General features: G+C 34.5%; 1 protein-coding gene across 1 annotated transcript in view; it reads right to left on the reverse strand.

Moving 5' to 3' along the window:
• Positions 1-14254, reverse strand: part of PREX2 (phosphatidylinositol-3,4,5-trisphosphate dependent Rac exchange factor 2) — a 283936-nt gene that overhangs the window by 89521 nt on the left and 180161 nt on the right. The window contains exons 30-32 of the mRNA XM_055318289.1: positions 14002-14130; positions 7140-7181; positions 1644-1861 (exon numbers count right to left, since the gene is read on the reverse strand). Of these exons, the coding sequence (XP_055174264.1) occupies positions 1644-1861; positions 7140-7181; positions 14002-14130 (389 nt within the window). The remainder of the gene's footprint in view (positions 1-1643; positions 1862-7139; positions 7182-14001; positions 14131-14254) is intronic.

A 14254-nucleotide genomic window follows, 5' to 3' on the forward strand; every position in this document is an offset into this window, starting at 1 on the left:
GCAGAGACATAGGCAGAGGGAGCCCGACATGGGATTCGATCCCGGGTCTCCAGGATTGCGCCCTGGGCCAAAGGCAGGCGCCAAACCGCTGCGCCACCCAGGGATCCCCCCCCCTTTTTTTTAATTTAGTCAACTACTATTAATTTAAAAATTAAAATTAAAAATTCTTGAAATTAAGAAAATGGCAATTTTTTATTTTTACCTTCCCACCAGCAATTATGAAGGTTACAATTTCTCCTTCTCAACACTTGCAATTATCTTTTGGATTATACCTATCCAAATCCCAAGTATTATAGTACCTCACTGTAGTGTTGAGTTGCATTTCCCCAATGGCTAATGATGTTGATTATCTTTCCATGCGCTTTTTGGTCATTTTACATCCTTTTTGGAGAAATACCTATTCAAATCCTTTTTGTGCTTTCTAATTGAGCTTTCTTTTTATAGTTTAAGTTTTAAGAATTCTTTCTAGAGTCCGGATAGAAGTTGCTTATCAGATATATAAATTACAAATACTTTCTGCCATTCCTTGGCATCGCAAACAAAGTAGAAGTACCAGCACTTGATTAAACAATGGCAGTTTTAAAGTAGGAGTAGAACAGGAATGAAGCCTCACTCATTCACTCATTCAATAGGCACTTAATGCTACCATGTGTTAGAAAGTGGACTTCCTATCTTATGTAAGGATAGGATGTTAGATTCAAAAGCATCTAATTCTGTTTCTCCGAAGTACACTGAGGTGGAATTCCTTACCTTATCATTCCAGAACCTTTTATGACTGTGCAGTACTGCAATTACCTCCCTATCTTCATTACCATTACAAAACTATTTTGATATATAAAGTCACTTACATTTGTTTAAAAACTCAACCTGTTACTTGGTAGTCACATATTCTATGTATACTTTAACAGGTGACACAGCATTTCGGGTTTAAAATCACAATTCTATTTAATGAGTACTTCAAGTTTATGTATAAGTGAACATGTTTGCCTTTAAACATCACGACAACTATCAGAACCACAGAAAGAATATGTAATAAGCCCCTTTTATTTATCAAATATCTTGAGGTGCTTTCCTTGTAAGGACTGTGGGAAACTGATGCATAAATATGGAATATTCTCAGAATTAACAGGACAAACATGCATACAAAGAAAGGAAATAAATTCACTGAACATACCCAAGTTTTAAACAGACTGTCAGACAGTATGGCACACAAGTTGTCAGATCCTGTCTATCGGGCATGCTCCCGAATATAAACCTGTGTGGGAGCCTGGGTTTCACGGCAGGCTGTTTCTTCCTGACTGGAAATAAGGAACCACAGCAGAAACCCCTTTCCCCTCTGATGATCTTTTTCAGTCAGTGCTTAGGGACACAGGAATTAGGAACATATGGGAGGCTTTCTCAGCTTTTAGCACCCAGAGAATAAATAAAAATCAGGAAAAAAGGAATATCTTCTATATACTTACTAAAACCATATTTGTCCATGGAAAAATATGTTCTTTTAAAGTATCTGACTGACTACTGACCCACAACGAATAACCACTTCTTTTTTTTTTTTTTTTCCGAATAACCACTTCTTATTTGGGAATATGTTACAACGTATGGTACTGTTGACACACACAGTGGGAGACACTGTGATTCCTTACCAAGTTTGGTGACAGGAGTGATTGAAAATGGAAAAGAACACCTGCATTCGCTATCTGGTCCAGCCATCTTCTGCTGGCTTCCCCCGTGTCCATCTCATTGTCTTTGCTGTTGTCAAACATCTGGTTTAAGGCTGCCATGAGCTGCTCGGAGAAGGCACAGACTGTGGCCACAAGGCTCTGGCAGAAAACCATGTCTCTTCGGAGCTGTGTCTCACTGTCTGTAACCCAGGAGAACATAAAGACAGTTTTGAAAAATGTCACAGGTAAATAACACCAATTCATTAAGCATCTATGTTTACCATTGTTTCATCCTTTCACTAAACTCAACCCATGTGAAAAATGTGAATTTGAGCTCTTCTAATGAGCACAGATACCTTAGCAAATATGCTTTTTAGAAAACATTAAACATCAAAAAATGTAAAAAAAATTAAGATAGTTTTTCTTAATTGGCATTGTGACTTTATTTTGCAATCATTAAATTGTTTTATAAAACACAAGGGGGAAAAATAAGGCTTTAGTTATTGACTTCTTTTTTGATGGAATTTGTGTTTGTTGCATGATACTTCCTAAAGGAAACTCAAAGTCCAATTTTTCAGTTTGTGTTGTCAATGAAATACATTTTTAATATTAAATTTTTAAAAATTACCTAATAAACTTACTTAAATATTAAGGTGAAATGCACATCGGGAAAGAGTATTGATGTCTGATGGTAACAGTAAGTAAATTTGGACTCTTGCATTTACCTATTAGACCTCATGTGTTATAAACAAATCCAGTTTATAAATTCTTACATTTCTTTGAAATAAGTAATGCATTTACAGTATTAACATAAACTGATTTCATCAGGATTCTTATTCTGCAATTGGTGGAGTTTTGATGGACTCACCTTGAAGGTCTGTTTACCCTGTGAATGGCCACTCTTGGGCCACAGTTTTTGTTTGTTTGTTTGTTTGTTTTGTTTTCAAGTAGAAAGAAGCTTTTCTGAGAACATGATCACAGAGATTCACCTCTTTGCATTTTTGAATATATACAAACTCCATGAACTACATACATGTCAAGCCATACGTTCCGTACATTGAAAAGTCACTTGTACCAGATGAACAATAAAAGCAAAAATACTCAGTCTCAAAAGTGTATTGGATATTTCAAGGGCTCAGAATTTTCTGAAGTGAAGAAGTGCTGTCAATATTAGGGTGTAAAACGGACATAAATGTTGCCATGAGTTCTTGCTTTATTGATAAAAAGGCCTAATTTTTAAGTTGTTTACCAAGAACAATGAACATATGATTTTAATAACCATCAAAGGCATCTGAACACACAATATAATTTCTGTGTGTTACTTAATTTCCCTGTTAGTAAAAGCTACTCTTGACAATTTTATTAGAAAAAGGATTAAATATTTAAAGTATTTAATTTTATAACGAAAATCTTCATTTATTATGTTGATCTATACAAAGTTGTTCCTTTACTAGGTCAAAATGGTTGAATATGGCAATCCCATATGATTCAACTTATTAATTTAATCAATAACAGGTGGTAGACATTCCCTTTAAGTAATTATATACCATGTGCCTCATTCAAATAGATGGAAAAGAGTGTTTTATAAGTAACTGTAAAATAGCTAAAGTGGGAAAAACCTTTGTCCAATTCTTAATTAAGAAAAAAGCAAAACACCTATTTTGTTGTGCACAATTTCTAACAAAGTGTAGACATTCAACAACTATTCACTGCATTAGTAAATGAAAATAATGAATGAGTAGAGCAACTAACAAATTAAGTGAAATGAAAATGTACGAGCTCATTCTCTGAAATGAGATGGATTTAGTTTGAAATTAGCTTGAAATGCCTGGATTTAGTATGACCTAAAAGGATAATTCAGACAGCTTGTTAGCCCAAATGTGTAGCTACAATGTTGAGATTCAAGATAGAAACTAAATAAAATAGCCCTATATCTTTCTTGCACAGTTTTGCTTTGTCTTCTGTTGTTCTATAATAAAGCAGAAAATCTGGGGAAATTTAAAAAAATACTTCAGTAGTTTGGGCAGAAATACTCCCACCTATAACCTGAGAATAATTTCATAATCAAAACTGAATTGGAAAGAAATGTCTTATATCAAGAATGGAAAGCTAAGGTCCAGAGAAGGAAAAATCCAGTTCCACTGAAAACTTAGAAGAGATCATGAGGGTTAGTTAACTTTGCCACTAGTAGAAATAATTATCTTCAAATTGCTTTTGAGAAGTAATGCCCAAATTTCTTCTCTTTTTTTTACCCTTGGAAAAGAATACTTAAATGTTTATTCCACATTCTATTACTTTATCTATATGCATTTTAAGCCAAAGAAAATTTTCATTCAACTTCACTATCAAGTCAGAGCTGATCATATAAAAGTTGTATTTCTTCATTAAATTTTTAAACTTTTCACATTGAATATACCACAAGAATTAAACATAGCACCAATTACTGAGGTTATAAAGATATCCAAGGTGAAGCCTTGGTCATGTCTATGCTTACAGTAGAGTAGCAGAATTTGATATGCAAGATGCCCTGAAACACACTGCCATTTAAATTTCAAACCAACATATTTTCAAATGAAAAGCACTTTATAATTTCTTACTACTTCATGAGGTGGTTTTTAGTTGTGCTTTCCTACTCCAACAGAGTAAATGACTTGTTTGCATAGACTTTAATATGCACATCATATTGAGTTTTTCAAGTAACTTTGACACATTATCACCTCCCAGTGAATAATAAAGGCAAAAAACTCAGAGTGGCAGAAAGGACTCCTTACAATCTATCATCAAGTCATGCTGACAGTTTATAAATGCATTGTTTCCCTTCATTCATCCCCTACACCAGCAATAATCTTCCCAGGCTTGTTATGAGAAGATAAGAAAACAATGTATCTGAAAGTAGCCAGGACCCTGGCTATACAGACCTCTCCTCTTTGTCAGGTTCCTCAAATGTTAAATGCCCTTATAAATGTTTTTAGAGCTCACACCTTTGTCCATGGGACCTCTGGCTGCAGGCACATTCCTGACCATCTCCGCCAGCAAACTTTAAATCATCCTTAAGAGTCAATTCCTTGAACTTCTGGAACCCACTGAACTCCTAAAATAAAATCTCCCCTTGTGAAATTTTCTCTTTCCTTCAGTAGGTATCATGCACTTCTTGATCTGCCACCATGGGCCTGGGAGTATCCCTCTACTAGATGACTAATTACTCAGCATTGTGAGAGTTTGTTTAATGTCTGGTTCCCCAGGAGACCATCAGCACATCAAGGACAGAGGAAGTGGCATATAATGTGAAGGATGCTCATGGACCTAGAGACATATCATCTGCTTTCATCTACCCATTCTACTCATTTTAAGCCATATAATCCTAGGTATCAGATTCCTACATATATTATGGGGTATTTCTACCAAGACCTGCAATAAAGATAAATGAGATAAAGATAAAGCACTTAGTAAAGTAAAATTGCACAATATTGTTATTGTGATTCTTTAAAAAATATTTTAAAAAAGATTTTATTTATTTGAGAGAGAGAGAGAGAGAGAGAGAGAGATCATGAGCAGCTGGAAAGGGCAGAGGGAGAAGCAGACTCCCTACTGATCAGAGATTTCGATGATAGACTTGAGCCCAGGACCCTGGGATCATGACCTGAGCTAAAGGCAGATCCTCAACTCTCTGAGCCACCAAGGCACCCATAATTTTTTTTTTCTTCAGCATCTAGGAAGGTGTCTGGCACAGAGTGGGACTCAGTTCTATTGCTAAATGGGGAAGGAACCATATGATGAATACAGACACCAAAATAAGCAAACTCCTAAGAAAAACTGACAATTCTTTTAATTATGCAGCTGTTCAAAATTCACAAGTATCCATCTTTCCCCAAAACTATTCTCATTCCTCATTTTTATCAATAAGAACTATGGCAGGATATACAACAGCTGCTTCCAGCTTCTAGCAAAAGAAGAAAGGCAGGGTGAGCTGTTTTTTTGGTAACAGTTTGTTTATTGTTTTTACAGAGTAAGAATTCTCTGGTAGTAGGAATATACTCAAAAGAAATGGATGTTTTATTTATCAAAGGCTTCTGTTTCACTCCAGTATTTAAGCACCTACTCAAACCCACCTTCTACAAACATATTTTAAAATAGTAACACTTCATTTACTCTCCATGGTTTAAAAAGCTCAAATTCCATAGCTGGTCTAAAAAGAATGAGATAGTTTCTGGATACACAAGTAATCCCAGTCAGTATTCTGAGACTGTAGGGAAAAGAAATAATAATAAAAAATAACAACAAAGAAATGAAAGAGAGATTAGACAGAGAAAAGGATAGGAATAAAAGTGAGTTTAAAATAATATTTAGCAGACACAATGCCCCATTTTCAAGTGGAGAGCATAATTCTGCAGCCAACAATGTGGAGTAATTTGGCTACATTCTGGTACCATCCTATAGATGAGAGAAAAAACAGTGAGTAAATAAAGTAGAAAAAAGGATACTCATGACAGGAATAGAAAAATAAAGTTGAAATCAAAATAAGGATCTACAAAAATATACTATTTGAACATTCACCAATAAAGCAATGCATTCCAGGACTGCTTCTGGAATTGACATAACTAAGTTTGAATTTCATCTGCCACCTACTATTCATTCACTCAATAAAGCATCTAATTTTCCAAATGCTCAGAAAATACATGTTGAATGAATACCATTTATTAGTTATTATTATACGTACGTATAATACGTCGTTATTATTAATCGATCTGAACGTTAACTTCTTCATCTTTAAACCTGTGTAAAAGTAATGATGTTCTCATAGAGTGATTATGAGGACCCAAGGAAATCTATACAAGGCCTATCTACTGTGTGCTTATTAGTAAAACTAAAAAAAGTCAGATATTTCTGTTATTATTACTCAGTCCAAAAATAAGACAACTATTTGTTTAATTCAAGCAAAAACTGGCCAAAAACCAAAAAAGCCCTCTGGTTAACTCGACTCATTCATTCACTTATAATTTAAATTTTCTAGATGTGACAGATTGTAAAAGACCCCTCCTTCCAAAGTATGATCTGCTTCTCCATCCCTTGAATCTGAGCCCACCTACATCCTTGTTCACAAAAGTTAGACATAGTTTCACAACAAATCCCATTTGCACAATTAACTTTACCAAAATCTCCTTCCTTTCTCCTTTTTAATTATATTCTGTATAAACATATGCACAATTAACTTTACCAAAATCTCCTTCTTTTCTCCTTTTTAATTATATTCTGTATAAACATATATGTTTCCATGTTTGTACCTATAATGGAAGATGAATAGTTTTTGTATTTTTACAAAATACAAAAAAGTATTTTTTTTTAATCTTTGCAAGGCTTTAGAGAAAGTAGGGATTGTATTTCCACCTAATTTGTTGAAGGAATTGCCTTGGTATCATGAGACTTCTAACGTCATGGGCCACAATAATTTCAAATAGTAAAAATAATGAAAAATATTACCTGAATATTCAAGAAGAGCCAGGAGTATCCTACACTTTACCTCTGCAGAAAAAGAAAATATTAACAGTTAGTTGTTCAGTCTTTTTTTTTTTTGCCACTAGCACCACATTTTACTATACATTTTAATAGTATAGTAAAAATCAGCACAATCTTACTATATTAGATAATAAAAATCTCTTTTACTTGACATGCTATTCTTCCTACCCCCTATATAAATTCTATCTATTGCTCAAGATGCTAAAATTTCATATAGTTCTGAACTAAACTAGCCTGTGAAACACATTCAAATCTTGCTACCTTTGTTAAGTCATCCTTAACTGCTGTAGTTTGCATGTTGTTCTCTAAACTCCTATAGCTATTATGGTCTTGATCAATAAGCTCTCAAGCAGCATTTTTTCTTAATTAAACTTTTAAAGATTATATGCGTTTTATAATCTTTATGTATAATTATATGTATATTATGCATTATATATTAGAATTTTAGATTATATGTAATATACAGACTATACTTCTCGATTATATAGTGTGTATATATAACATACACACCGTATGTTATATATACATAATCTCTCTCTCTCTCTCTCGAAATCCTTTCCTATCTATATGTCAAGAACAGCCATAAAAGGCGGAACAATACTACATATTTCCAAATACTCTTCTTCCCAACCCATCTCCAAACAAGGGCAATCACAAATGTTTGATAAATGTGTATTAATTTCATACTCATTGCTTTACTTCTAACTGGTAAATAGTTTACTTGCAATCAGTAAATATAAAAGCACACAGAGCTCCTTTATGTGCCCAAGATTATGGGAAATAAAAAAGGTTAGGTTACATCCTATTCCAGACAGGCTCACAATAGAGTTAGAGTGACAAAATTACCTGATAAGAAATATAGGAGATACTTGAAAGGACATTACATTTTACAAGTGAGAACACAAGAACAAGAGAATTTCAGCGGTGGAAAAGTACAAGAGTCACAGGACCCATCTGTTGCAGTAGTCCTTCATTATCCATGTGGGACATTCCAAGACCCCTCCGTGGATGCCTGAAACCATGGACAGTACCAAACCCTAAATATACTATGGATTTTCTAATTTTTTTAAAAGATTTTATTTATTTATTCATGAGAGACACACAGAGAGACGCAGAGACATAGGCAGAGGGAGAAGCAGGCTATGGGTAGCCTGATGCAGGTTTAGATCTCAGGACACTGGGATCATGACCTGAGCCAAAGGCAGATGCTCAACCACTAAGCCATGCAGGCGTCTCCATGCTATGGATTTTCCTGTCCATATATATCTATGACAAAGTTTAATCTACAAATTAGGCACAGTAAGATATTAACAAGAATAGTAATAAAATAGAATAATTATAATAATATACTGTATTAAAAGTTATATGAATGTAGTCTCTCTTTCAAAGTATCATATTGTACTGTACTCATCCTTCTTCTTGTGATGATATGAGATGATACAATGCCTAGGTGATGAGATTCAGTGAGGTGAATGACGGAGGAGGCATCATGACGTAGAGTTAGACTACTACTGACCTGCTGATGATAAGTCAGAAAGAGGATCATCTGCTTCTAGACTTTGGTTGACTAAGAGTAACAGAAAGCAAAGAAAGCAAAACCGTGGATAGTGGGGTCCCCCATAGTAGCTTTGTGGTTTTCAGAAAATGGTTACACTACTATTGATCCTTGAACAACACAAGTTTGAATCACATGGGTCCACTCATACGTGGAATTTTTTCAATAAAATCAGTATAGCACTGTAATTTATTTCCTTTTCTTCATGATTTTCTTAACATTTCCTTTTCTCTAGAATATAGCATATGATACATATAACATACAAAACATTATCTGATGATTTATATTATCAACAGGGCCCTGGTTGGCAATAAACTATTAGTAGTGAGGTTTTGGGGGGAGTCGAGGACTATTTGAAGATTTTTGAATGGGTAGGAAGTCTGTGCCCCTAACTCTCATGCTGCTCAATGGTCAACTGTACTTTGAGTTTCAAGGTGCTCATTCACCAGTGACGATAACACCTATCGTATCTATTTTATGGACCTGTATAGGACAAATAAATGGTGATATATATTAAAATCCTTGGAAAATTATTTACCATGCTATTTATCTATAAAGCACTGTTATTATTGTAATCTGAATCCACCTAAAAAGTTGGTATAGAATTCTAAGTGAGTCTTGAAAATGTTTTAAAACATTTTTTAAAGTTCTATTGTCGAAAGAGTAAGTACATATCCTAAGAATGGTAAAGAGTGCTAACAAGAGAATATAGTAAAGAGTGAATACCAAATATTCAACAATCTAGCATAGAAAAGATTTTACTAGATCATTTAGAGACTGAGATTGAGATAAAATTAGAAACCTCACTGAAAAATGCCATCCAACATCTGATCGATGAGTTTAGATTTATCTAACAAAAATCACTATAAGGTTCTGGGGCAGGGTACTAAAATTATGAACACAGTATTTTAGGAAAATGAATATAATATATCATACTATATAAATCAGAAAAGATACAGATGGGAGGATTAGCAAGAACTCTATTCCAAAGACTGAGGTAAGAAAAACAAGGGGGGAAATTGGAGACTTTTGATTAAAAAAAGAAGGAAGAAGCTCTTTGGGATATTTGGGGGTGGGGGCAGTAAGTCGCTGAAATAATGGGAAATTTTGAGAAGAGTACAATTTCTGTAGGGAGCAAGAATTGAAAATGTGTTTACTAATAAACATTTGAATTTAAGGTGATGGTGGATCCAATTCTGTCACCAATTCCAATGTGTGTTTTTTCATCCCCACACCACTAAGCAATCACCCAACACTATCTGGTATCCTAAAATTCAACTCAATTATCTACCTGAAGATAGCATCATATCTCACAGGGTAAGGGCTTAGTCCCATAAGACTGTCCCCACCCAATTCAGGCACCAGCTGCAAGTTCAGGTTGTCACCTATGCTTCTGACTAATTGGCTACAGATCGGAGGTTTCAATGCCTCTCTGTTGAGTTTTATTGATTTTCTAGAGTGGCTGACAGAATTCAGAGAAACATTTTACCTACTAAATCACCAGTTTATTGTAAATGGATATAGCTCAGGAGCCAGATGGAAGAGATGCAATGGGTAAGGTATGGGGAATTGATGGGGGACTTCCATGTTCTCCAAATGCACCACTCTTCTAGAATCAACCCAGAAGCTTTCTGAACTCCATCTCTTTGAGATCTTATGGAGGCTTCATTACATAGGCATGATTAATTAAATCATTGGTCACTGGTGACTGAACTCAACCTCTAGCCCCCTCTCCCTTCCCTGAAGTTGGGGGTGGGACCCTCTAATCACATGGTTGGTTTCCTTGGCAACCAACTCCCTTCCTTAGAGGTTTTCTAAGGAAACCTCACTGGGATAATGAAAGACACCTTTATAGTTTTCATCACAAGAAATTCCAAGAGTTTTAGGAAATCTGTGACAGGGAAGGGGACAAGGACTAAATATATGTTTCTTACTATAAATCACAGTATTACCATGTGTTAATCAAGTATAAATATCTTCAATCGGCTGATAATTTGAGACCATAATTTAGCGTAAATATTAAGCAGGAACTAGGCTTTATCTGAGTACTTAGTGACATGACAAAATGAATCTATCCTTCATTTATCCCACTATATTTTCTGCTCTCTTCTACACTCAGTTTGGCAGGCTATGATATGAATGCATGAATGTCACAGTGTGATACTGTATGATACAAAATGATACTGTAACAACACTTCCTATATAAAGATCATAAAATTATTATAATTATTATATTTTGATACCATTTGGTGTATACTTGACAGGATATTTTGAAATCAGAGATGAATGAATGATGAGTTTCAGAACATGTTACCCCCAAACATGGCAATTTGGCATACTGAAAATGTTAAGCTGAAGGAATTTCATAAAAAGCAGGTGTATGGAAAACTCTCTGACCTCCCCTTACTCTGCTGAATCTGGTCATAAAACCTTCTTGTGAGAAGTGCCTTCCCAATCCCAGAGGAAAGAAGTGTTCCTATCTCCAAAGACAGAAGAACACTGAAAGGAACAGGCCTTGCCAAATTTCCCAGTTAACTACCCTTAGTGCATACACTTCTGTCCTACATTTTTCCAAAACTTTCTACTTTTTATCAAACCTGGTATAAAAGCATCCAGGTTTAACACTTATTCTGGTCTTCATTTCCTTACAAAGCTCTCATATCATGCAAAACATATTAAATAAATTTATTTATTTTAATTTGTCTCTTGTCTGACAAATTACAGGTCAGTAGGCAAAGAATCTAGAAAGGTAGAAGGAAAAAACATTACTTTTTCCCTCCTCTACAGGAACATCAGAATGGGGTTATCTCAGTTACATATCTAAGCCACAAAATTCTGGAAGGCAACATTATATTGAGCTTCTAGTCAAGACCTAACCCTTCATTAAACAATCACCTATATAAAGACAATTGGGAAATAGAATGAAAATTACTTTAAGTTGAACAGAATAAATTCATGATGAATTGGTGAGGTTACTTCAGAGTACCTCCATATAACAAGCAGTTGATTGCAAGGATCTTGATGTTGCTGCTTCCATCCTGTATAATAGGATGAGACCATGCTATTTGGGGAAGCACAGATTACCAGGAAGTGGCAGCTTGACCTCTTCTTTGATAGTCCATTGGACTGAACTAGTGGTTAATCATTTTTTAAAGATTCGCCTCGCATAGTGATGATCATAGCACTTACCCAAAGAATAACTGCATCTCACTAAAACTGGCAACCAGGGATGTAACCTAAATTCTGCAAAGAGCCCTCCTCACACCATTCACCAGAAGACTCTCAGCACACCCAATCAACCAGCTGTTGGGCTCCCATGACCAAGAGTGATATCCATACTCACAACATCCATCCATCAATATATGTAAATAGTTACCATTCCTACAGCTGCTTATTGTGATATGAAGTATTGAGGGTATGAAAGGTATTAAGATGAAAGTAAGATTTTAAAAATGAATATAATTAAAAATTAAGCTTTTTATCCACATTAGAAAAGGTTAATATCTTAAAGATAAAACTCCTCAAAAAAACAAAACAAGAAAAGGTTTAAAGATTTCTCTGTTCCTAATTGATATTGCATTTACTCTGAAAACAACTATAATCTAAAAAACCTTTCAAAGATGATGAGAACAAATGCATTTATATTTGTTTAAAGATTTTATTTAAATTCAAGTTTGTTAACACATAGTGTATTATTAGTTTCAGGGGTAGAGAGAACAAGTGCATTTAGATTCATGAATTATAATTTCTAGGAGTGTTAATGATACTTGCACTTATTCTGCAAAAAGGAAAAAAACAGTAAAATATATGTTTAAAATCTTTAAAGCAATTTTTAAAAAATGTATTTATCATTTTTGCTCATTAGTTTGGTAGGTATGAAATTCAGACTTTTCACTAAATATGATATTATAATATCATATTATATAACCATTATATTTAGCTATAAAATAAAATGTAGCCAAGATCCAGCTATCAAAAACAAAACATTTCATCACACAATAGAATTGCCATGATTTATTTGGAGTACAAACTCTTCCTCTACTAATCTCTAATGAGTATCTAAGCTGTTATACTAGAGTACATTTATAGGCAGAAGACTTAGTAATCACAGAACATATACACATCTCTGTCATTTGGTAAATGAAGAAACTGAGGCCCAAAGGAGTTATGTCATAGGCTCAAACTCTTATCAGATTTAAGAGCTGTTTTTTGTCAACAAAGTATACAACTCTAATTTACCCTAAAAAGATGGCAGTGACTAGGGGTATGCTGCTATTCTTCGGGGCACTACTTACCACATCCAACTGACATACGAACAACTGAGGAATAGAAATTCAAACTCAGGTGTATACTTATTTATTGTAGAGGTTTCTCAACCTCATCTCTATTGACATTTTGGGCCAAATAATTCTTTGTTGTGACGGACTGTCCTGTAGATTCCAAAATGTCTAGCAGCATCCCTGGCCTCTACACACTAGATCCCAGTAGCACACCCACAATTGTGACAACCAAAAAAATATCTCCAGCTATTGCCAACCACTGGTCTACTGTTGGAAATAAAATCACTGAATTAGGCATTTTTAAAAAGTAAACAAATTTCTCATTTCAACTTCTTCACCATAATTGTTCTGGAAACTCTCAGAATTTTCAACTTAATACTTTGACCCTAAACAACATGTAATCAGACACACTAGAGTTGTCCTGAAGCATTATATCCCCTATCCTAGGTTGTATCCATTATAGGATGTTGAGTAAACAATGTCAGCTAGTTAATAACAATAAACTTAGGCATGAAAAAGAAATTTAAAAACCAATAATGTAACCTACCCTATTATTTTGACTCTCACAAACTCACAATTAATTTTTTAGACCTCCCATAAAACTTAGCTTCGTGACTTTTGTGAATCTTTGAGAAATTTTGCTGGTATTGTTTCATATTATAAAATATGAAACTCTCTCCACATTCCACTTGTCTTCCCAAGTATGAGCCTTTATTTTATTCATTGAGAATATTCCCCATGATTTAGACCATGGAGATCAGTCTACATTTAGTGTTTATAGTCAATATAGATCAGTCTACATCATTTAGATCCTTGGAACATCAGGCTCTACAATCTTACTCTTTCTTTTGCTTCCTCCTTCTCTTATCCTTTCCCATTCTTTTCCTCATAACATGAAACACTACAAAAAAGTAATCAGGGCATTACTGAACTTTTGGTTTAAAATGATTATTGCTAAAGTTATGTAATGCTCTTTGATTTTTGTTCTGACCTTCAACAAATTTTCTGATGTTCTGAGCAAGATTCCGGACACTGCTGGGAAGATTCCAAGGGTCTTGCTTGATGTGAAGCCTTAACCTTTTGGGACAACTCAGCTTTAGTTCCATTTCCTGCTGAAATTCTAAATAAACACAGAAAAATCTCTGGTAAGTCTCAATCATTTACCAGGTAACAAACCTCTGAGCTTCAGAATCCTCTTTCATCCTGTTGTTCTGGGTTATTAGCATGGTGGTATTTTCTCTAGT

This window comes from Nyctereutes procyonoides, unplaced genomic scaffold, assembly GCF_905146905.1.
Source record: "Nyctereutes procyonoides isolate TBG_1078 unplaced genomic scaffold, NYPRO_anot_genome, whole genome shotgun sequence".
Taxonomy (NCBI): domain Eukaryota; kingdom Metazoa; phylum Chordata; class Mammalia; order Carnivora; family Canidae; genus Nyctereutes; species Nyctereutes procyonoides.